This window comes from Perissodus microlepis, chromosome 11 (genome assembly GCF_051167445.1).
Source record: "Perissodus microlepis isolate ML-2025 ecotype Zambia chromosome 11, ASM5116744v1, whole genome shotgun sequence".
Taxonomy (NCBI): domain Eukaryota; kingdom Metazoa; phylum Chordata; class Actinopteri; order Cichliformes; family Cichlidae; genus Perissodus; species Perissodus microlepis.
In genome coordinates, this window is record NC_140471.1 from 35,757,501 (window position 1) to 35,780,621 (window position 23,121).

The following is a 23,121-nucleotide window of genomic DNA, read 5'->3' on the forward strand; positions in this document are numbered from 1 at the left end:
AAGCACTACAACATTTTGCAGCAACCACAAAACGTGAGACATTTGTTGTTTTTATGTTTATTTATTGTTTTTATGTTCAGTCTCAACTATTACGAAGTTGATGTGCAGTTAATAAGTGCAATAAATATTTATACTGGAAAAGAAATACTTGACACTTGCCCATTTTTGCTCATCCTCACAGACACAAAGCTCCATACTTCACTGAAGCTGAAAATGATGTTTTAAATTTTTGCTTAGTTCTTCATTCAAACCTGAAACGATTCAAACACATTTTCACTCCTGAATTTTAGGCCAAAAAAGTGTTTTTGCTCATTTTTAGATGTCAAATTAAAAATCTTATGATATTATTGACCTTTTGATCTTTTGGTAGGAACCACGATGAAAGAGATGGATAAAGGTTTTCATTATGTATTTCAAGTTTTCTTCTAACACCTGCGAGTCACTTCCTGTATCTGTACTGTGAGATCTGTTTGACCAACGCTCGGGGCCAACAGACTCCCCAATGTTCTCTCTCACCTCTGCAGGTGGGAACGAGTCTGCTGCTCCACGCCTCCGACATCAGAAGCAGAAGCTCTCACCTGGCTCAGGTCCAATCAGCTGCAGCAGAATGACCAATAACATGGACCCTCGCCATATTTATCATTTCATCCATGTTAAGTTAGGTTCCACCTCTTGGCTGATGTGATGTAAGCTGTAAACAGACGCATGCTAACTATTAATGTTCCTGTGTAAGCTGACAGCTTCATTCTACCATCACATGTTTGATGGGAGAATAAACTTCACTGCACACGATGAGTAAAACCAACACTCCAGCCACACACGCTCACTGTTCTCAGTAACCACACACACGCACACACACACACGCACACACACACGCACACACACACATGCACACACACACGCACACACACGCACACACACACGCACACACACACACACATGCACCGATGTCTCTTCTGCAGATTTGAAATATGACTTTGAGCCAAACTCTTTATTTTTTGTTTAAAATTCAAAAATCATACCTGCAGATCTGCACGAGGTGAAGCAGTTAGACCAAAGTGAACCAAAGAAAAGTGAAAACGTTTTCACAGACAGACACGTCTCTGTGTTTTTGTTAGTTTCATGAGTTGACTGGATTATTTTTACTCAAACTGTGGTGATGGACAGACTGACACTGAGATGGCGAATTTAATGCGTTGACTGCACCACTGCAGCAGCTCCATTCTTTCCTTTTTCAGCCGTTCTGCTGCAGGTCTGCTGCTGTGCTCGGGTCATTGTTCTGCTGGTGACCCAGTTCAGTCCAAGCTTCAGCAGACAGACGTCCTCACGTGGTCACGCTGTGACTGCATCACCGTGCTGTAGTTGGTGTGAGGTGTTTGTGCTGCTATGATGTTTGGTTGTATCTGACTGTGCTGCTGTGCATTATCGCCAAACATCTCCACTCTGGTCTCGTTTGTTCCAGAAGTCTTTGTTCAGGTGCAACTTTGCAAACTTAATCCATGCTGCCATGTGCTTTTTAGAGAGAAGAGGGGTTTTTCGCAGCCCTTCCAAACAAGCCACACTTGTTCAGGCTTTTTTCTATTGCTGTGTGATGAACTTTAACCTTTAACGTGCCAACTGAGGCCCGTAGAGTCTGAGATGGAGCGTTGCACAGTCTGAGCTTTGGTTGAATTTGCCGGGCTGTAGATTCTGGGAACAGAAGCCTGAATCATCAACACCAACCTCTGCTTTTATCGAGGTGCTCGTACCTTTGGTGTCATTTAACCTGAATCTCTTGAGGCAGTGTAAAGAGAGAGTGTCTGTGCAGCATGGAGGGGAAGCTCTGAAATCCTGATCCAAAGCAAAAGCAGAAGATTCAGTTCAACATGATGCTGTTTGTAAATCTTTGACTGACATCAAGTCTGACAGTACTATAGGCAAATATCAAAAGTGTCTCCAGCTCTGCCTCACTGAGGATTCTCCTGACCCCGGCCATCACTCTCAGGCTCTGGAGCTCCAATCATGCTTTCATCACTCCCACATGGAGCACTGTCCAAGCAAAGCCCTGCACGAGCTGCAGCCTGTTCTGAGCTCAGCTGTTAGTCTGGAACAGTTTTTGCATCAGGCTGTAAACACAGATGTTTACGGGCCAGACTCACTGCGGGAGCCTCGAGTGCTTCTTTCTCTCTGAGGAAGACACAGTTTGTTTTAGTTTCAATAGCGAGCATGAAACTGAGTCACTCAGAGAGTTATTAAATAGCTCCTGAGTATTTCCAGTTTTTACTCCCACGATCAGCTTCACTCTCATAAACCACAAGAGAGAAAAAACTGCAGTAAACGCACATACAAAGATTTGTATTATTATTAACTAGAACCCGGTGCTGTGAGGCTGTTAGAGGTGCTGGTCTGACTCTGTCCTGACTCCTGAGACTGTCCTCCCTCTGCTGTCTGATCTCAATAAAAGCTAAAAGTGTTTTGTGCGTTGCTGGTGCTGCGTTTGTGTCCAGCTTCAGTGTTTGTCTGCGTTTTATTGAATTCTGTAATATAATTTATACAGATAACTTTAACAAAAGTGGAGACGGGTTTTTGGTGTTGGCTGTTCACAAACTGAATCAAAAACCATCACAATGAGAGCGGAGCCACCAGTTGTAGAGCTCCTCTCATCCAATCAGAAGGCTTCACGGCTCGCCGCTCGCCTCCTGACTTGGAGTCGAGCACTCCTGGTTCCACACCGATGGATGAAGAAGTGTTTTTCAGCAGGGCCTCCTCACGGTGACTCAGCAGCTGTGCAGCTTTATAAGGAGGCAGCGAACCTCAGTCTGTCACCACGGAGACGATGGCCCGGCTGCTTCGCATTGCCTGCATCCTGGTCTGCTGCCCCGCGCTGCTGCAGGGCAAAGCTTCAGGTAAGCACACCTGAACTTGTCAGTGGTGAGTCTGCCGCTGTGCTCAGATTTCATTAGAGTTTTGTTTAAGGTGCACTAATGGTGCTATTTTTTTTATACCTGCATTTGTTTCCTGCTGAAGATCATTGTTGTATTCAGTTTGGACAGAATGACATTTTAAAATTAAAACTGAGGGAGGTGAAACTGAGATTAGATTTTAAGGACACACGGGCACAGCTGAACTGTCCAAAAGGACGTATTCTACCAAAAATCGGATCCACCTTTCAATCAGACTGTGGATCCAGCAGTCTCACCTGCTGCAGGTGCTCCTTTATCAACGTTTAAATCAGTGTTTATGGCTGTTACAGAACACAAGGTTTAGTGTTACTGACAGTTCCAGTGAACAGCAGAGAGCCGGTTGTTAGCGAGATGTGGACGACTGCAGTAATTCTCTGATTTTGGCTTTCAGCACAGCTCTTTCCTTCTGTTAACCTCTATAAGAGTCTGAATTCCCTCAGAACCAGGCTGTGGCAGATTTTCACCTCAAATTATTTTTCAGGTGAACTGTAATCAAAGTTCAGGCAAATCCACTTAAAGCCTTCTTCTGTGTTTTTAGCATTTTCCCTGTTTTGCACGTCGTCCCCGTCACGGTTGGACAGACGCCGCTGCTGAAGGCGCTCCTCTGTCCCTCCTGTTGCTGTTTATTGATGCCGATGTTTCCTGTCGTTGTTCAGAGTACCAGCTGGAGTCAGAGACACTGAGCCGATGTGAGCTGCTGAGAGGCGTCGCTGTTGCCAAAGAGCAAGATGAGATCCCTCACTGCACTGAGGACGGCAGGTTCAGGTGCTGGATTTGGTTTTTTTATAATCGTGATGAAGAAATATCAGCAGCACCTCTGAGCCACAATATGAACACTCATGTATAATATTTAAAAAGTTCAACTTATGAAGCACGAACAGCTTTATACAGAAATCCTCAAACTTTTTATTTTCACCAGCCAGATTAACAGTTTCTATATGTGTGTGTGTGTGTAGACCTGTGCAGTGCAGTGGGCGGGGTCAGGAGTGTTGGTGTGTCGACACTGAAGGTCGGGAGGTCACTGGGACTCGAACCAGCGGCTCAGCTCCTCATTGTGAGAAACACCAAAACACACACGTCTGACATCACAGATCACATGATGCAGGAAGTCTGGAAATCAGCTGTAAACCTTCTTCTCTGCTCTTAACATCACGTTTAATTCTCCTGCTGGAGCTGTGGTGTTGTATGATGGTAATAATTATAATAGTGTGGAAAATAAATGAAGATATAACAGCATAGAGCACAGACAGGCCTAAATAAGATATAAAGTAGGAAAGAATAAAAATAATAATAAAACAAATTACGTCATACTTTTGAAAATTGCTCATTCATATAAAAATAAACATAAATAGCTTAAACATTACTGTAATCTTTCTTAACATGTTTTTCTTTGCATATTTCAATATTTAACTTCAGGAAAATGAAGCTCTGAGAATCTTTTATTTATAATCATTAAAGGATTACATTTAGATTTTATATACACAAATTTACAATCCTAAACACATTTTTCTTAATAATATCCTGCTTTCTTCTCCTTTTTTATTTTTTAATAATAATAATAATAATAATACATTTTATTTGTGCCTTTCAGAACACTGAAGGACACAGCAGAATAATAAAAGCAACATAAGAGCAAGCGGTATGCGACATAAAACAAATTTAAAATAGCAGAGTGGGGAGTTTATGTGGGATGAGCTATTTTGCTATTATCTCAATTAAAATTGACACTTTATAAAAATTTCAATCTATATAAATAAAAACAGAAGATGAAGAATAAGAAATTCACGGATCTCCATTCAGAGAAGCAGGCAGTGGAACAAAAGAGCATACAAGACACAAAGAACAAGAAGTTAGGAGGAGGAACAGTAACGTGAGTCTGTGTGCGCAGGCCCGTCTCCCTGCCAGCTGCAGGCCGTCCTGCGGTGTTCGCCTTCAGGCCTCTTTGAGCCAGTTCAGTGTGACTCCAGCAGGGGGCAGTGCTGGTGTGTGGATCAGGACGGCATGGAGCTCTACGGGACCAGACAAGACGGGAGACCCCGCCGCTGTAAGTCTCTGTTTTCCAGAGTGGGTGTGAAATCAGCTGCTTAGTGCTGCAGCTCTGAGTGTTTGGGTGTTGCTGGAGCTCTGTGGGCTGTTTTCTCTCTTCGCTGGAAGCTGTGATGAAGTTTAAAGCACGTGGTTCATGTGGCTAATCTTTGTTTATCTGAACACCAAGTTTTTAACTTACCAGCTTATACAAACCTGTTACTCTGTCTCCTCCTCCCGCCTCCTGCTCTGATTTCTGTTAAACTGTTTGCTGGATTGTCTGAGATCATCAGACTCATCGACCTGCTGACCTCTGACCTTCAGGTCCCGGTGGCTGTGAAGTGAGGTCCAGGCGGCTCCTTCACAGCTCCTCCAGGTCGTCTTCTCCTCCTCAGTGTGCTGAAGATGGCAGCTTCCTCCCGGTCCAGTGTAAATTCATCAACACCACAGACAGAACAGAGCTGGACCTGCTGCACGCCTTCAACAGGTAACATACCTGCCTGCACACCTGCCTGCACACCTGTCTGCACACCTGCCTGCACACCTGCTTGCACATCTGTCTGAACACCTGTCTGCACACCTGCCTGCACATCTGTCTGAACACCTGTCTGCACACCTGCCTGCACACCTGCCTGCACATCTGCCTGCACACCTGTCTGAACACCTGTCTGCACACCTGCCTGCACATCTGCCTGCACACCTGTCTGCACACCTGCCTGCACATCTGCCTGCACACCTGTCTGAACACTTGTCTGCACACCTGCCTGCACATCTGCCTGCATATCTGCCTGCACACCTGCCTGCACACCTGTCTGAACACTTGTCTGCACACCTGCCTGCACATCTGCCTGCACATCTGCCTGCACATCTGCCTGAACACCTGTCTGCACACCTGCCTGCACATCTGCCTGCACACCTGTCTGCACACCTGCCTGCACATCTGCCTGCACACCTGTCTGAACACTTGTCTGCACACCTGCCTGCACACCTGCCTGCACCTTCACACAAATGCGATGATGCCTGGAAGCATTTTAAGTCTGGGTCTGTAAACAGTGATGAGCCGACTGGTCACATGATCTGTGACCTCACTCATCCTCCTGATGAGTTTATGGTCTCAGTCGCTGTTTTAGTTCTTATTGAATAAAACTTGATGAGATTTTGGAAATGATGCTTCCATCAGAGCCAGAAAGGACCAGGAGGCGGGCGCTGGGTGAGGGCGGAGCTTGTGCGCCTGTGCAGTTGTCTTGGCTTCTCTCCACATTTGTTCAGTTTCATGTTTTTATCATCTCTGTAAATATGAAACATAAATATGTAAAGATGATTATTATGTAAATATTATAGGTACAGTAACAATGAGCGTACTGTTGCTGCGGCTTTGAAGACGTGACACTAGTTCAAAATTAACGTTGAAGGTTGGCGTTTAAACTGAAAGCAGCAGCTGCTGACGTCATCATGCTTTTGGACTGGATCTCCTGCGACCTGCAGGCGGAGCTTTAGCTGGTCCTGCAGCTGCTTTTGTTTATTTCAATAAACTTTAATTAAGTGATCTTGTGAGTTGAACTCCTGTTAGCAACATTAATCCTTTTGAAAGAATATTTCCTGCTGTGGTTAAAGGATCAGTGATGGTGCTTCACCCAAAACAAGTTTTATTGAAGTCATGTCCTCATGTTTACACCAACAGTGTGAGACAAGTCAGACAGTAGAGAGCAGAAAACCCTTGAATCCATGTCTGAGGTCATATAGATCAGCGGTCTCCAACCTTTTTTGCGCCACGGACCGGTTTATGCCCGACAGTATTTTCATGGACCGGCCTTTAAGGTGTCGCGGATAAATACAACAAAATAAAACTAGTACCGGTACCGAAAAAAAGAAGATTTATTCATAACACACGTGAAAAGACCCAGGAAAACCGAGTTAACGATAAAAACGATAACAAAATAACACTGAAAACTGATAAAAACCCTGAAAACCAGACATTTCACACCTGAACCTCAACTCTCGCAGCCTGGTACCAAACGACTCACGGACCGGTACCGGTCCGAGGCCCGGGGGTTGGGGACCACTGATATAGTGCATATAAAAGATCATAACGGGACAGTGAGGGAAACAAAGCCAAACATGAAAACATGGGAAAGCAGAGTGACGGGTGGTGCAGAAAACTGGTGGTGAAAAGAACAACTGGTGGAATTAAAGCCCCCTGTGCAGCAAAACAAAGATTTCAAAATAAAACAGGAAGTGGGTGTGAGTGTGTTTGTTGTTTCAGGTTTCCAGAAGCCTTTGAGACGTTCAGCAGCTTCAGGAAGTTTTTCCCGCTGGTTTCCTCCTACTGCTTCTGCTCAGACAGCCGAGGCCGAGAGCTGGAGAACACAGGTACACAGACACACACACACACACACACAGACACACACACACACACACACACACACACACACACACACACAAACTAACAAAATGTATTTATTCATCAAGAAAATCTTCATCAGACAGAATCATCAGGTCCATCAGTAAGGATGATGATGATAACAGCGGTGACTGTGATGAAGGTGTGCTCTTTCTGCCCAGGTGTGGAGCTCCTCCTGTCTGAGGTGTACGACTCGGCGTTCTCTGGTCTTCGCTCCGGTCACTCCTTCTCTCAAACCAACATCTACCGAGTCCTGCAGAGGAGGATGCTGGGAGTCCGCCTCGCCCTCACCGGACACTTCAGATGTAAAATTATTTAGAAAAACGTCTCCTGCTGGTTCAATCTTATCAAACTGAGTTATGGCTGCTGTACGGTGGAGACACTGGTCAAAGCTGGTTGGGTGAGCTGGATTGGTTTGGACTGTGATTTAGTTTAAAGTAGTTTTATTGTAGGTCAACTGTGATGTGTCCAACTGTGTAAGTCAGGCAAGTGTTTCATGTTGTTGTGGAGGTCAGGCCATTGTTGCACCTGGACAAACACCTTGCTGTGATAGCAGAGCTTTCCTCCTCCACTGGGAGTGTTGGAGGTAGAATGGAACGGCTTCATGGAAAGTTTGCTGTTCGTGCATCATCTCGTTTTAAAAAGTGTAGAAGGAGGTGACGGCTGGATCAGATAACACTGGTCTAAACACGTATGTGACCTCCACCTCCCATCCTGCTCTCTGTCTCAGGCCCATCTCCCTGTGAGGAGGAGCGGCGAGCAGCGATGGAGGTGAACAGCGTATTCATCCCATCCTGTGAGAGCGGAGGAGCCTTCGCCTCCAAACAGTGCCAGCAGGGGGGGCAGTGCTGGTGCGTTGACCCCGCGGGGAGAGAGCTTCCTGGGACTCGGCAGCACGGAGACTCCCTGACCTGCAGTGAGTGTTTGAGCTCAGTGTCAAAATTTTTCTTACACTTCTTCTCATTTGTCTCAGTTTCTGCATCTGTCTTCAGAGCTCCTGATGCCTTATCTCGTTTATCTTTTCTCCTCCTCCAGGTTCAGGTCCGGCTGACTGCCGCTCTCAGCGCCGTCTGGCTCTGTCCCGTCTCTTCTCTGGTCCCGTTGAGCCTCCTTTTCAGGCCTCCTCTGGTAGCCCTCCAGCCTCCTGTCTCTCCCTCCTCCAGCCTCTCAGGGACCTCCTCCCAGTGGACTCTGACCCCACCTCTTTTCTGTCTCAGCTGGTCGAAGTCCTGCATGGCCTGTTCCCCTCTGTGGGCGGGGCTCTGCAGGCTCTGACTCGCTCCTCCCCCCGGCGCTTCCAGGAGAATCTGTTTGGAGGGAAGTTCCTGAAAAACGCAGCAGCTTTCAACTTCAGTGGGGCGGTGGGATCTCGGGGAGCTCTCAGTCTGGACCCGCCGTCCTCTCAGAGCCTCGCTGTCCGCCTGCAGAGGAACCAGGACCTGGTCCAATCTGTCAGCAGAGCCCTGGAGGACCCCGCCTTCCTCTCCACCCTCCAGCAGACGCTGACGGGTCTCAGCAGCTCTCAGTCTGCCTCCGTGGAGCAGGTGACGTTTTTACGCTGCCGTGCATTTGTGACACACACCTGAACATCCTGCCTGCTTCTGCTTTTAAAGAGCTGGAACAACATCAGCGTCTAACCTGCTGATCCAGTTCATCCCATCATCTTCTGTTGACTCGTGCGCATCTAGTTTTTCTCCATCATCACTTAAAAATGTTGATATTTTCCAGGTCCTCACTCCTCTGCTGCGCTTCTGCTCCGCGGATGATGACGATGACCTGGCGGCCATCTTTGTTCCCAGCTGCACACAGAGCGGTGCTTTCCAGGAGGTCCAATGTCAGGGTGCAGAGTGTTGGTGTGTTGACCCTCAGGGGCGGGAGGTGAAGGGGTCTCGGACCGTCACTCGACGACCTCGCTGTCCGTCCCCCTGTGAGAGAGCGCGGGCGGCGGCCCTCGAGGTGAGATCGAACATGGCGGCCAGTGCTGAAATCCACATCCCGGCGTGCTCGCGGGATGGAGACTTCCTGCCGCTGCAGTGCGTCGGCTCACGGTGCTTCTGCGTGGACGCTGATGGGAAGACAATGACTGCCGGGCCGGCAGGGGGCGCTGTCACATGTAAGACTCAGGAATATTTCAGCTCAGAGATATTTTGTATTTTTTATGTTGGAATAAAAAAAACTGGAAGAAAAAATAAATCTTATTAAAGTGGAAGAAGAAGCGTAAAAGCAGCAGGCGCTCATTAAACACTCGCTCATCATCAGATTGAATTCTGAGCAGCTGCTGTGCGGCGCAGACGCTCTAACCACAGACTCACTTTTTCCTCCAGCAGTGCTTCAAGAGTTTTACCTTGAAAAAACTCAGATTACAGCAGTTCTAAACTATAAGTGGTTCTTCTGTAAAGATCCGGTTTTGTCTTGTTTTGGGTTTTTTGTATTTTATACTTTGTGTTCACAAAGTTACAGGATGCTCTGTTGTTTCGTTTCAGGTCCAGAGAGAAAAGCAGAGACGCTTCGATCCTCTGCAGGTCAGATCAAACCTGACGCCTGAGTCCAATCAGACCCAAAGTTCAGCCTCAATTTTGGGACATTAAACATAAACAGTTTCATTCATTTACGTGACAAATTGTTTTTGTGCTTAATGAATTTTGTCTTTCACGTGAATTTTCTTTCTTTCTTTGATTGTTTAAATTTCCTGACTCACAGTCAGGCGGTTACAGTTATTTTAACGCAGCGCTTCATCTCTCTCGCTGTCGTCTGACTGAACGACGTGTCTGTTGATACGTTTGTTGCAAATCAGGCAAAAAGAAAAAAGAATGTTTTAAACAGTGAAAAAATACAGAAATATTTATAAACGATAAATGTTCTATAAATGAAAACAAAGATAAATAAACAAAAGTAAATGTCAACTTATGTCGCACTAAATTGATAAAAAGTCATTTTTAGGTCATGTGACATACATTTATTTGATGAGTTAGTTATTTAGTTTTGATTTTGGCAGTTTTTGCCCTCCACCGTCTGAACGAGTCTGTTGTGGTCTCTGCAGGTCGGTGCTCGCAGGCGTTGGCCGTGGTCGAGACCTTCAGACAGGAAGTGAAGAGCATCGTCTCGCTCTCTAACTCCTCCCACATCCCTCTGGGATATGGATTCCTACTGGCCGAAGGTCTGCGTCTGACCCGTGAGGAACTCCAGATCAGCCAATCAGAGGAGGAACTGCAAGTTTCTGAGACGCTACTGAGGCGCCCCAGAGCTGCTCTGCGATTGGCTGCTTTCTCCAGTGAGTCACAGACTTTCAAAAGGATTTAAATCAATATATAAAAATACTTTTATTGTGGAATAAAAATGTAGTTTCCTGTAGTCCCAGGAACTGTTCTCAAGGAACTAAAACAACAAAACAAAAGAAACATTTGATCATTTTCTAACTGGACCTGAACCTTGTGCAGGTTTTTAAACGAGAGTCACACAAGCACAATTTTAAAAAAGGCCTCAAAGGATCCAGAAGAACAAAATGACAAAGAGCTGAAAGACAGAGAAAACGTTCCTCGAGCACATTTTCCTTAATTAGTTGAATAAACAAAGAGGCGTGTCCCGCCTTCGTGTCGTCGCACTGACGCTGGTCTTCTTCCTGCTCAGCTGTTCAGATGCTGCTGCCTCGTCAGCGCCGCTCGTACCAGCCGTTTACTCCTCAGTGTGACGCCGACGGACGCTGGCTGCTCACGCAGTGTTACCACAGCACAGGTCTGTCTCTCTGACACACACACACACGAACACACACAAACTTTTTTACAGAATAAATGTGTTTTTCAGGTCAGTGTTGGTGTGTCGATGAAGACGGACAGTACATCTCTGATTCTCTGACCAGCCGCTCGCTCAGCCTGCCCAAATGTAAGACACACACACACACACACACACACACACACACACACAGAGTTCACTTATCCACCTCAGTCTTTGTTGCAATCATAACCTTTGTGTGTTTGTTTCCCTGCAGGTTTGACTCGCTGTCAGAGAGCAAAGGCTCGCTCCCTGCTCTCCGGTTGGATGAAAGGCTCTGACATCACCACTTCCTCACCTTACCACCCAACCTGTGAGCAGGTATTAACCCACAAACATGCATACACCCTTTTCCCAGCAAGCTGACACTCCTGTGAACACACATCAGCCAGGGATTAAACTTTGTCACATCTGTCTCAGCAACTGTGAGATTCTGATGAGAACAACAGAACTACTGCAGGTGGGGCGTAAAGACCAGTGAAACCAGTGAAACCACTGAATATGACTTTTGTAGAGAAACAAACCAAGAAAAATACTTTCTGGTTGGATTCCAGCCGGAGACTCAAATCCTCTTTGGGGTGCTGTCAGGAAGGGCGTCCGGTCAAAACGAAATCAAAGATGCGGAGCTGACGTCTGTGGCAGGAGAGCAGCTGAAAGTAGCTTTCAGTGTTTTACAACCTTCAGCTGCTCAAACTGCCTTTACTTAGATAAAGTTGGATTTCATCAGCTCTTACTGTCAATCTTTTGAAATCTTATCTGAAAACATATTTTTATTTACCGGCTTTTAATACAGCATGAGAGTTATTTGTTAATTCATATTTGGTGTTTGCTATCAATACTCTAAGTTGTTTTATTAGGTATGTTGTATTCTTGTGCAGCACTTTGGTCAACGCTCCTGTTGTAATTAAATGTACTATATAAATAAATAAGCTCTAACTATAACTATCTAAACTCTCTGTGTGTGTGTGTGTGTGTGTGTGTGTGTGTGTGTACGTTTGTTTCAGGATGGTCGTTTCTCGGTGCTGCAGACAGGGGGCGCTGCAGGCTGGTGTGTGAACCCTCTGAGTGGAGGGACGATACAAACGGCAACACCAAACGCAACAGGACAGCTGACATGTACACACACACACACACACACACACACACACACACACACACACTCCTCTTAGTGATGCATTCACTGTCTTGTTTGACTCTGCAAACTGTGTGGTGCGTTCAGGTCCCAGCTGGTGTCAGCTACAAGGACTCCAGTGTCGCCCTGATGGCTCCTTCACTCCTCTTCAGTGTGATGTCACTTCCTGCTGGTGTGTCTCCGAGAATGGACAAGAAGTGGGCGGGACGAGAACATCTCGACAGACAGGCCGCACGCCATCATGTGACCGTAAGAACTAGCTAAGCTCTGTGGCAGGATGGTGTATTTCCTTCCTGTGTCAGGTTGCGTTGATGAACCTCACCAATAGCTCATCAGCGCCCTCTGGGTGAATTGTTACTATCACAGTAACCGTAGGATCAACAGGAAGTGGATTGGCTCTCTGTGGCTTGGCTCTGATGGTATATGCCTTCTCCAGGTCCTCTGTGCCCCGCCCCCATCATTACCCATGGTGCGCTGGTGTGCCGCCCACCAGCTGATGGACGCCAGAGCTGTGACCTTGCTTGTTACCATGGCTACCAGAACTCACTTGCTATCAGCAGTTTCCTGTGTGAGACTGCGAGTCGGAGATGGGATGGAGACCAGAAGCCGCTGAGCGGAGCCTGTCAAAGTGAGATGCCTGACCTCTGACCTCCTTGAAGGGCTACACTGCTTTTAAGCAAACCTGTTTTCTATTTTGCTCTTTTTAAAATCAACCTTTATTCTGTTGTTCGTGTTCAGTCTCTCGGCCTCCGCAGTCCGTGTCCGCCACGCAGCTCTGGGTGTTGCCCTCGTCCTGCTCTCAGATCAGCCGGCTACAGTCTCTGTTGTTCAACACAATGACCAGCAGGGGGCTCTGTTCTGCACAGGTGACCTTACCTGCACCATGCCTTCTTTTCCTGATACTGACTGATCTGCACACAAATGTCTTTCCTTGTTCATTCAGTGTGTGTGTGTGTGTGTGTGTGTGTGTGTGTGTGTGTGTGTGTGTGTGTGTAGCTTCCCTCATCAGGCCGCGCTGTGTCGCTATGTGACGACTCCTCGGTGACTCTGCAGTGTGACGGTGACGACTCGCTGAGGTTGACGGTGAGATGGAGCGCTGCTCTCTATGACCTCCCGACCTCTGACCTCCCAGACCTCCATGACGTTGGTGAGCAGACCATAGACTGTATACAAAAGATGGGCATAACCACTGTGACCCATTTGTTTTTGGACTTTCACATGATTTCACTGTTTTTTTTAGCGCAGAGGTCAAACTCATATTCTTTTCAACCCTGACGTTTACAATTAGTAGCCAATCAGGAGACAGTTGGGAGGAGCTTAAACAGCAAATCAAACAGAGGACGATGCAAAGCTGCTCTAGTTCAGCCCAAGAATAAAAGCATGTAAATAAGACGGAGACATCCACTTGAAACTTTTTAGCTATTTGTTCATCAAGTATTTAAATTTCAATTCAACGACCTGTTGACGTGTTACATGTTACGACCTTTGATGGCATCACAGGGTCTAAAGTTTAGCACAATGAGTGAAATCGGGAGAGTTTAAATGGCTACAAATCTGGTTTTATTCTAGAAAACTTTTTTCTCATAAAATTACATTTTGAGTTTATTTTTATTATTTCAGGTCTCTTCCTGAATGAGTCCAGCCTTCTGGAGGGACTTCAGGGAATTCTGCGCTCCGTGTTGTCATCAGAGCCCAAACTGGTTTCTGTGACTACACCGCGCTTCGGCTGTTCCCGTGGTTACCATCTGGACAGTGACAGCGAGGGCTGTGGTGAGTCTCTGTTCAGCTCAGACAGACTCTGGACCGCAGAGTGTTTCAGAGTGTGGGATCTCCTTCACTCAAACTTTGGTGCCCATAGTTTGAGCCACGTTTGATCCTCGTGGCTTATATCAGAATAAAATCAGGTGTGTCTTCACCTGGAGCTCAGTAAGAGGTGTGTCGCCTCCGTCTCTGCAGTCGTCTGTTTGTCCCGTAGCTCAGTCTAGTTTCTCTGTTTCCAGTCGTTTGTCCTGCTGGCAGTTTCTCCCAGGAGGGGGTGTGTCATCTGTGTCTTCAGGGGACCTATCAGGACGAAGAGGGGCGGGACTTCTGCAACAGGTGTCCCACAGGGTCATCACCTGCTGGAGCATCATCTGTCAAAGAATGTGAGTGTTTTTAAACCAGGATTCATTTATTTATTACGTGACTGAAACCAAACCGGGAGATTTTGTGTTTTAGGCGAAAGTTTAAACTACATCATGAAGCCACTTCCTGTTAATGTGTTTATTGTATTCATGTTTCATTCTATCTTCCTCAGATGGCTCAAAATATTATTTTATTCTAAACGTATTGAAAACTGCATGTTTTACAAACTCGTTAAAGATCTCTTAAGTCTGACCATCAAACCTTAATAGAGAGAAGTGTGAGTGTCGAACACTTTGTGTTTGTGCCTGCGTGCATCAGGTGTGACCGAGTGCCAGAGGCGGGGCCTGCGTTGTTCGCAGCGAGGTGACTTCCTGCCAGCGCAGCCGGATGTCCTCGCGGGCAGGTGGAGGTGCTTCAACAGCGAGGGGGTGGAGCTCGAGTGGAGCAGCAGCGACAAGGTTCTGACTGATGACGAGTGCTCAGGTGAAGATGTAGCAGCCAATGAGAGAGCAGCTGTTCACAAGTTTGTTTTTGAGCGTTCTCTTTAGTGCGTGTGTGTGTGTGTGTGTGTGTGTGTGTGTGTTGCAGTCCTCAGGAGGTTTCAAGCTGTTCCCACATCAGACCTGATTGTTGGAGCTGCAGATGCTGAAGTGCTGCAGACTATGACCTCTGACCTCACTGCCTGTGTCCGGGGTAATGCACGTGTCTCTTATTTTCAGGACCGCTGGATTATTTTCCTGCTCTGGATCCAGCCTCAGCGATCTGACCTGTAACTCTGGAGTATTTTTGGTTTGTGGTGTAAAAACTCATCAACACTGCTGCTGTTTCTCTCACAGCGTGTGCAGCACAGCCTTCCTGCCACCATGTGGCGCTATTCAACAGCCAGACTCAGTGTGAACTGTACAGCACACACAGCCTGAACACACACTGCAACACCTCCCAGCAGGTACACACCTACACACACCTACACACACACATAAACACATATCCTTAGAAATAACAGATTTACATAAATAAACATGAATTTTAAAATGTTTTTTAGTCCAGTGGTTTTCTGGGTAATGCTCAGGCTGAGCTGTTTGATTCGCTAAGCTGCTACCTGAGAGTGAGGGGCGGAGCTTCAGATCTGTTGGTCATCAGGAAGAAAGGTACTGCTATCATCAGAGCCATGTGACTGAGGTGTGCTGTGTGTACCTGTGTGCTCAGTCTGGTGTGTGTGTGTGTGTGTGTGTGTGTGTGTGTGTGTGTGTGTGTGTGTGTGTGTGTGTGTTTCAGGTGCAGAGTTTTCCTCGCAGCAGCAGCACAGTTTTGTGAGGATGAGGATGATGAAGGCGGTCTCAGGTGTGTTCAGGACTCAGGTGTTCTCCTCCAGGCGGACCTCTCTTTCCGACGCTCATCGTTTCTGTCAGGACGGCTGCAGCCGCGACACCTGCTGCGACGGATTCATCCTCAACCAGAACAGCCTGGAGGGAGGTATGTTACCATGGAGACCATGGAGACACGGACAGGTGATAGCTGATGAATGAGAGCGCCTCGTGTCGTCTTCTCTCTGTCAGGGTCCCTGCTCTGTGGCTGGTTGAGAGCTCCATCAGTGCTGACGTGCGGGGACCGGGACTGGGATGTGATTGGTCAGGGAGCGGCCAAACGCACTTGCGGGGCGGGGCTTACCTACAACGAGCAGCAGCGCAGCTTCGTGTTTGACTTTGGAGGACAGAAGTTCACCATCAGTAAGAAAAATCAAGTCACGGCTAAAATCCGTCACTAATAAAACAGGTAACCACGCGACTAAAGCACTTCCTGTTTCTTCCTTCCAGCTGATTCTGCTCTGCCAGCTGACAGCAAGAACAGGAAGGACTATCAGGCCTCCATCATCAGCTTCCAAGCCATCTACCTGAACACTGGTACCTGTACCCATTAGAGGACATATTTAAGCACTTCATGACAAATACATACAGAGAACTATGATCAGCTGTCTCTCCAGCTCTGCTGTTGGGTGTCTGATAGAGAGGCGGTCCTCATTCTGTGAGCTGGGTGAACCTTTCAGGCCACAGCAGATGTCCAGAGCAGGACTGCCTATAAACCAGCTGCAGGATGAGCTCCTCTCTGAGGAAGCAGAGCTGCTGTGGGAGAAACTGGCTACAATTACACCAGAATAATTATTTACACCTGCAAGAAAAAAAGACCAGACTGGCAGTACTGAATGAGTTGAGCAAAGTTTGACTTATTGACTGTTTGGTTTCACTTAATGCGCCTTATAATCCTTTGACGTCGACACTGTTGTGTTTGTCGTCTTCTGCTAGCGAAGATTTATGTAAATTTGACAAGCTGGGTGGATTCTGTACTGTACAGGAGACACGGCACGAGACTGATTGAAAATGGTCTACAGCCAATCAGGACGCAAAACACAATGTGCTGTGAAAAAAAAAAAAACGTGCAAAATTGCACCAAAAAAAAATCTGTGAAACAGCGAAGCTGTGAAAAGTGCCCACTATGTATATACATATGTATATACTGAAACAGCATTGATGGCTGAATAAACTTAAACAAGCTCAAGAGCGCCCCCTATGGAACAGGTAGACCAGATAGGAGAAATGATTATCAGTTCTCAGAGGATCAAAAAGGACCAGGACAAAGAGCTATCCAGTAATGAAACCATGAGACAGGAAGGGACAACTAAAGTTTCAAAATAAAACTGAGGCGACTCTCACTTACTGTTATTCTCTCAGAGAGACTCAAAAATGTGCTAAAATAATTCGTTTAAGTCACTCGCTGACGACACTGTTTGTCTCAGTTCTGCTTGTTTGTTGTTGTGATGCAGCTTCGGCCGTCGGCGGTTCTGGTTCTTCTTCGTGTGCTGCAGCTGAGCTCAGCCCTCCTCTGGACGGTTTGTACAAACAGAACAAAAGTCTGAAGTTTCTGTTGGATGGTTGGCGACGTGTCACTGATGCTTTTATGGGCTCTGTTTGTGTTTGCAGCTTCAGTTCAGCTGAAGTTTGCGTCTCTGTCTGAGGACGACGTTCTCGTGGATCCTCAGAGGAAGCTCCCCGCTCTCTCCTTCTGGCTCAACAAGAACAACTACAACTCCCAGCAGGCACAGCTCTGGTGTCTCACGCGTATGTGAAACTGTCTTCTCGTCCTGAATACAAAAATGGAGATTCTGGTTTTCTGGGTTCTGCTTGTTGTAAAAGTCCAATTGACCAATCATGTAGCAGCTTCAGTTCTCTGCATGTGGAGCTAAGTCATTAGCCATGCTGTTTATATGCTGGAACCCCTGAAAAATGCTCGGACAGGTTAGTGCCTGTGTCAGGTCACGCTGGCATCACGTCGGCGGTTTCCTCCATCAGTCCTGAGACGCTGTGTGGTTTCAGGTTGTGACGAGGAGCCGCAGTGCTCGGTTGCTGACCTCAGAGATGCTGACTCGGCAGGTTTCTTCAGCTGCTCGTTGTATCCGGACAGCAGAGTTTGTGGAGCTTACGATAAACCTCTGAGACGACCCTGCAGCCCCCTGCTGGACAGAGCGCCCAACAACACCTACAGCAAGAAGGGTAAAGAGGGGAGCACTGTCATGACTTCATAGCTGCTCCTGCTGTTTTTAAACACCGTGTGTGTGTGTGTGTGTGTGTGTGTGTGCATTTAGTCGATCTGTCTGGACCAGTGAACAGCTTCTATGAGAGAGTTTCCTTCAAGAAGATGGTTTCTTACTCTGTACGCAGCCGAGTCAGCCTGGGAGAAAACACACCGCTGTCTGAGGGGTAACCCCCACACACACACACACACACACACACAACAAAATGTGTTTGGTCTCGTGTTGAAAGGTTTCAGAAAATACTTTAAATAGTAAAACCTCAGTGTGTTGGATCTGCTGCAGGTTCATGGAGTGCGAGCGCCGTTGCGACGAGGATCCCTGCTGCCGTGGCGTCGGCTTTGTCCGTGACACCAAATCCAGAGGTATCCATAAAACTGTATGTCAGCTGAGCGTAGCTCTGTGTGTGGAAAGTTGTTTTGTTTTTTAATCTTCATACTTTATAACGGTAACTCTTCTGGTTGCAACATGACTTTGTAGAAGTCTATTATTCACCTCAGTGGAGTCAGAAAGCCAGTCAGACCCACTCTGTGCACAACATCAGCAAAGAGCAGATAAGGCAAAATGAGTGACATCAACGTTGGTGTGTGTGTGTGTGTGTGTGTGTGTGTGTGTGTGTGTGTGTGTGTGTGTGTGTGTGTGTGTGTGCAGGAGGGTCTGATGTGGTGTGTTTAGCTCTGATTAGTCTCGGGGTTCAGACCTGCAGCGAAGACGACGTGACGACCTGGAGGACTCAGGACTGCAGACCATCAGCAGTGAAGACCACACCGGACCCCTTTGGCTGGTACCAGAAACCCGGTACTGAAAACACACACAGACACACACACACACACAGACACACACACACACAGACACACTTTAAGGCGGCAGGCCTTCAGTTTATCTGTACATGAGGCTGAAGGAGGCGAAGCTCTGTGTGAATAAAGACTGTGTTCTGCTTTGCAGTGAATCAGTGGAGTTCGTCTCCTGCTCTCTGTCCTCCGTTCAGCCTGCCACCGACCAAAACCAACAGTAAGACTCCACCCACATGCAGATACTCGCAGTAATACTGTCAAAAGTACTTAAAGTACTGCCATTACTTCTTTTATCGCTCACCCCTGAGTATCCTGTCACAGTTTCGCTGGACGACTGGAGTCTCCTCGCCGACTCTTCAGTCCTCGTCGACCCGTCTCTCTCTACCTATGATGTCATCCACGTGAGCCGTGACATCGCCGATGACAGAGATATGACCAGGGACTGGTGTCTCCATGGTAACCATATGTGGAGTTTTTTTACTACTCTTTGGTGTACCTCACTGTCAGATCCTGACTCTGCTCTGCTTCCCATCAGCCTGCCAGGAGGCGGAGTCTTGTACAGCTGTGTCACTCAGTGAGGTGGAGTCCGCCACGCGCTGCGTTCTGTACCCTGACACGACAGTCTGTGGCCTAAGCTCCGCCCCTGAATCCCCCGCCTCGTCTTCCTGTCGACTGGTCGTGAGAGAGCCCGCCCCCCAGGTGTACCTGAGACGCGGTGTTTTCTCAGAGCTGTCACGTACGTCCGTCACTATCCCGGGCCAGGGGGTGCTGCAAGGCGTCGCCGTGGAAACAGCACTGGCATCAGACAGGAGGACAGTCATTCAGTTCCTCGGAGTCCCGTACGCTCGTCCTCCAATAGGATCGCTCCGCTTTGAAGCAGCTCAGCCGGCTGAGTGGATGGGAACCTGGGACGCCACCAAACCACGGTAACTACCCGTGTGACCACAAACGCCTGTCCTACAGCACGTGGTCACCCAAGGCACCCACAACCAGGATATAGTGAAAAACAGCGGCCTCACCTGCACAGGAAGTGGCATTATCCATCTGCAGATTCCAGATATGAATTAACCCGATAAATGATCATCTTTATCTCTTCACCCGTCAGCCCCAGCTGCATCCAGCCTGGTGACGTAGCCTCTGCAGCCTCCAGTGAGGACTGTCTCTACCTCAACATCTTCACTCCTGCTGACCTGGTGAAAACTCAACGCACTCGTTATTTCATTTATTCACGTTTAATTTTCTTTGATCACATTTTTTCTGTTTTTTCTGTTGTTTGCTGTTAAACCAGAGGGGGCGTGTTCCAGTCCTGGTTTTCTTCTTCAACCCTTCGGCCAATGAGAACCCAGGACTGTTGGATGGCTCCATCCTCGCTGCTATGGGTAATATCGTCGTGGTAACAGCGAGTTACCGGACGGCGGCGCTGGGATTCCTGAGCACAGGTGACTTAAAAACAAAGAAAGAGAGAAAAACACACACACTAAATGACTCACCTGGCCTCCTCTCCACCCCTTTCTCCAGGTGAGTCTGGTCTCCATGGTAACTACGGCCTCTCGGACCAGGAGGCAGCGCTGCGCTGGGTCAAAGACCACATCTCGCTGATGGGCGGAGACAACAGCAGAGTGACGGTGGGGGCGGAGCGTGGTGGTGCTGACATCACCAGCCTTCACCTCCTGTCTTCGTCTCGTCCTCTGTTCCAGAGGATGATGCTGATGGTGAGACCTCGAGTCGTCCTTCCTTCCTCCAGACAGCAGGCGGAGACTAACTGTGCAGTTGTTTCATCAGCAGTGGAGCAGATGCTCTGAAGAGGAACGATGACCTGCAGACCACGAGCCAACCTCAAAGTTCTTCATCGCTTTTATCTCCTCCTCCTCCTGCAGGGCGGGTCAGCGTTTTCTCCATCACTGGTTCAGACTCCGTCCACCTCCAGACGTCAGGCCCTCGATCTGGCCAAGGAGCTCGGCTGTGTGACCTCTGACCTCGCGGCCTGCCTCAGAGCGTCATCTGTCCACACGCTCAACGCCGCTCAGACAAAGGTAGACGTCCCGGACGGTTTGAGCTGGTGCAAGTCCTCGTGTCACGTGTCTCACCTGCGCTGTGTTCGCCCCGCAGCTGTTGGCGGTCAGCGGGCCGTTTCAGTCCTGGTCTCCGGTCCGTCAGTCCGTCTCTCGGTCGTCCTTCCACAGAGTGGACCTGCTGCTGGGAACATCAGAGCACGATGGTCTGATCAGCCGTGCTCGCAAGATAAAGGTCAGAGGTCACGCTTAAACTACCTGTAAATCTACTCAAGAGGTTCAGTTTAAGAAAGTAACGGCGGCATAATTTTCATCAGGACTTTGAGTCTCTGCAGGGCAGAGCTGACAGCAAGACGGCATTTTACGAGGCTCTGAGCCGCTCGCTGGGCGGAGCCACGGGAAATGAGCTGCTGAAGGAGGCGGCGGCGTGGTTCTACTCGCTGGGTCACAGTCCCTCAGCTGCTGGATACAACCTGTTCTCCAGAGCGCTCAACAACGCCACCAGGTCAGAACCGACACACACACACACACACACACACACACTGTTGTCGTGTTTCTGGTGAACGCTTTCATGTGTTTGCTTTGCAGAGACCTGTTCATCATCTGTCCCACGCTCCAGATGGCGAGGCACTGGGCGGAGAACAGAGCTAACGTCTTCCTGTACCACCAACCGGCCTCCAGCGCTCACGACAGGTGCGCAGTGTCTACCTCAGCGCTAAACATCAATGTTCATCCTTCGCCTCTAACACAGAACATACTTGATAAGAGGGCGGAGTTGTACAGATAAACCCTCGATGTCACTTCCTGGACCATCCGTACCTCACAGCAGACCTCACCCAGCGTTATGATGGTGACCTACACTGTGTCTGCATCAGAGGGGATGTTGGGTGTAAAAGGCTCTCCTGTGTGTGTCTGCAGGGCCGACGTGTACCTTCCCCTGGATGTTCAGCTCGCCTTCGGGACACCTCATCATCCAATGAGCTCTCAGCGCTTCACCTCCTCTGATCGGCGCCTCTCTCTCGCCATGATGACCTACGTCTCCAGCTTCATACGGAGCGGGTGAGGCTAACACTCGAACCTCCGAGTCCTGCGTCTGGAGCCGATTTATTCATTTTTTTTTTTTTTGCTCTCAGGAACCCAAACCCATCCCGATCGTGGGCGGAGTCAGTTCTGCCCCGCTGGCAGCCAGTGCTGTCCTCAGAGGCTCCGCCCACCTACCTGGAGTTAAGCACTAACCTCCATCATCAGCGGGGTTTGAGTCAGAGCTCCTGCTCCTTCTGGACCCAACTGGCACCCAAACTGACGAGTCTGACAGGTGACAGAGATTTCTACTGGTTTCTACTGGTTTCACCTGTGCCCTCTACTCTGCTCCACTCTAACCTGCTCTTCAGTTTGCTCCTCTGCTGTCTCACCTGAGGTCCTTTCGCCTCGTTCAGCGCTCTGTTCGATTCAAATCTTCCTGTTTCCTGTTAAATCTACTTTTCTTCACCTTTACAGAGTTTATCGGATTATCATTCTAAACTTTGACTCACAGCTCAGAGCAGTGACGCAGCAGAGAGTAAGGGAACATCTTTCTGACTTTTCTTTTTCCTTTGGTTTCCAGGCGCATCGGGGGCGGAGCCTGTTCAGCCTGCACTGACCCCTGAACTCCCAGTGGCTGCTCCATCCAGCCAGTCCCAGACTGAGAAAGATGCCTACAGCTAAACTAATGACATCATCACCCGCTTAGGGGACTTCACGCAGTTTCATCTCCCATAATTCACTTTGATTCAGATGGTTGCTGTTGATCAGTTTTGCTCATAATCACTAATAAAAAGCATCTTAAACTCTCAGCTGTGCTTCTCGTTTGATCAGGGTTCAGTGTTGAGTTCAGTACAGTCACCCAGCTTTGTTCAGTGTAACTCAGGCTTTCTGCCTCTGACTCCGGTAAAAAGGGGCTTGCATGGCTAAAGTAGCATGAAAGTCCAATCATGTGTCAGACATCTGTGGAACGGGTGCCAGAGATTAATGTAGAAAAACCCATAAAAGCAGCTGGTCATTTATCACCTGCAGATATAAGCATATGTTTATGTTCTAGCATATTTGAGCACATCATAACTCATTCGTCTGCTTCGTTGTGCGCCCCTGTGAGGCCAATGACTTCCTGTGTAAGACGAGCGTGTGCTGTGGTTACCTGTGGTTAATCAGCCAATCACAGTCAGCTGCTCTGCGGCTCCACCCTGTTCACCTCACCTGAATCAGGCAGCAACATGAGACATGGACACTTAGTGCAGCTTTGTATCAAAGAACAAAGATTTTGTGACTGCATCACAATTTTCAGGCAGTATGTCAAAAAGTGAA

General features: G+C 48.0%; 1 protein-coding gene across 1 annotated transcript; it reads left to right on the forward strand.

The window, feature by feature from the left end:
• Nucleotides 1-2,814: 2,814 nt before the first annotated feature.
• On the forward strand, nucleotides 2,815-22,613 carry tg (thyroglobulin). The gene is made up of 48 exons (XM_084944490.1): nucleotides 2,815-2,885; nucleotides 3,599-3,707; nucleotides 3,899-3,996; nucleotides 4,831-4,986; nucleotides 5,292-5,454; nucleotides 7,231-7,337; nucleotides 7,530-7,673; nucleotides 8,099-8,284; nucleotides 8,404-8,912; nucleotides 9,097-9,481; nucleotides 9,852-9,890; nucleotides 10,409-10,639; nucleotides 10,996-11,100; nucleotides 11,170-11,247; nucleotides 11,354-11,457; nucleotides 12,141-12,252; nucleotides 12,356-12,517; nucleotides 12,705-12,896; nucleotides 13,007-13,134; nucleotides 13,265-13,415; nucleotides 13,889-14,038; nucleotides 14,269-14,412; nucleotides 14,711-14,875; nucleotides 14,981-15,085; nucleotides 15,229-15,338; nucleotides 15,435-15,540; nucleotides 15,668-15,865; nucleotides 15,949-16,119; nucleotides 16,207-16,293; nucleotides 17,211-17,276; nucleotides 17,368-17,505; nucleotides 17,761-17,937; nucleotides 18,030-18,144; nucleotides 18,261-18,340; nucleotides 18,627-18,773; nucleotides 18,921-18,986; nucleotides 19,091-19,225; nucleotides 19,305-19,695; nucleotides 19,875-19,962; nucleotides 20,058-20,208; nucleotides 20,288-20,481; nucleotides 20,647-20,802; nucleotides 20,879-21,016; nucleotides 21,099-21,286; nucleotides 21,370-21,474; nucleotides 21,700-21,840; nucleotides 21,915-22,096; nucleotides 22,385-22,613. The coding sequence occupies exons 1-48, from the start codon at nucleotides 2,816-2,818 to the stop codon at nucleotides 22,483-22,485; spliced, it is 7,224 nt and encodes a 2,407-aa protein (XP_084800616.1). The 5' UTR covers nucleotide 2,815; the 3' UTR covers nucleotides 22,486-22,613.
• The last annotated feature ends 508 nt before the right edge of the window (nucleotides 22,614-23,121 follow it).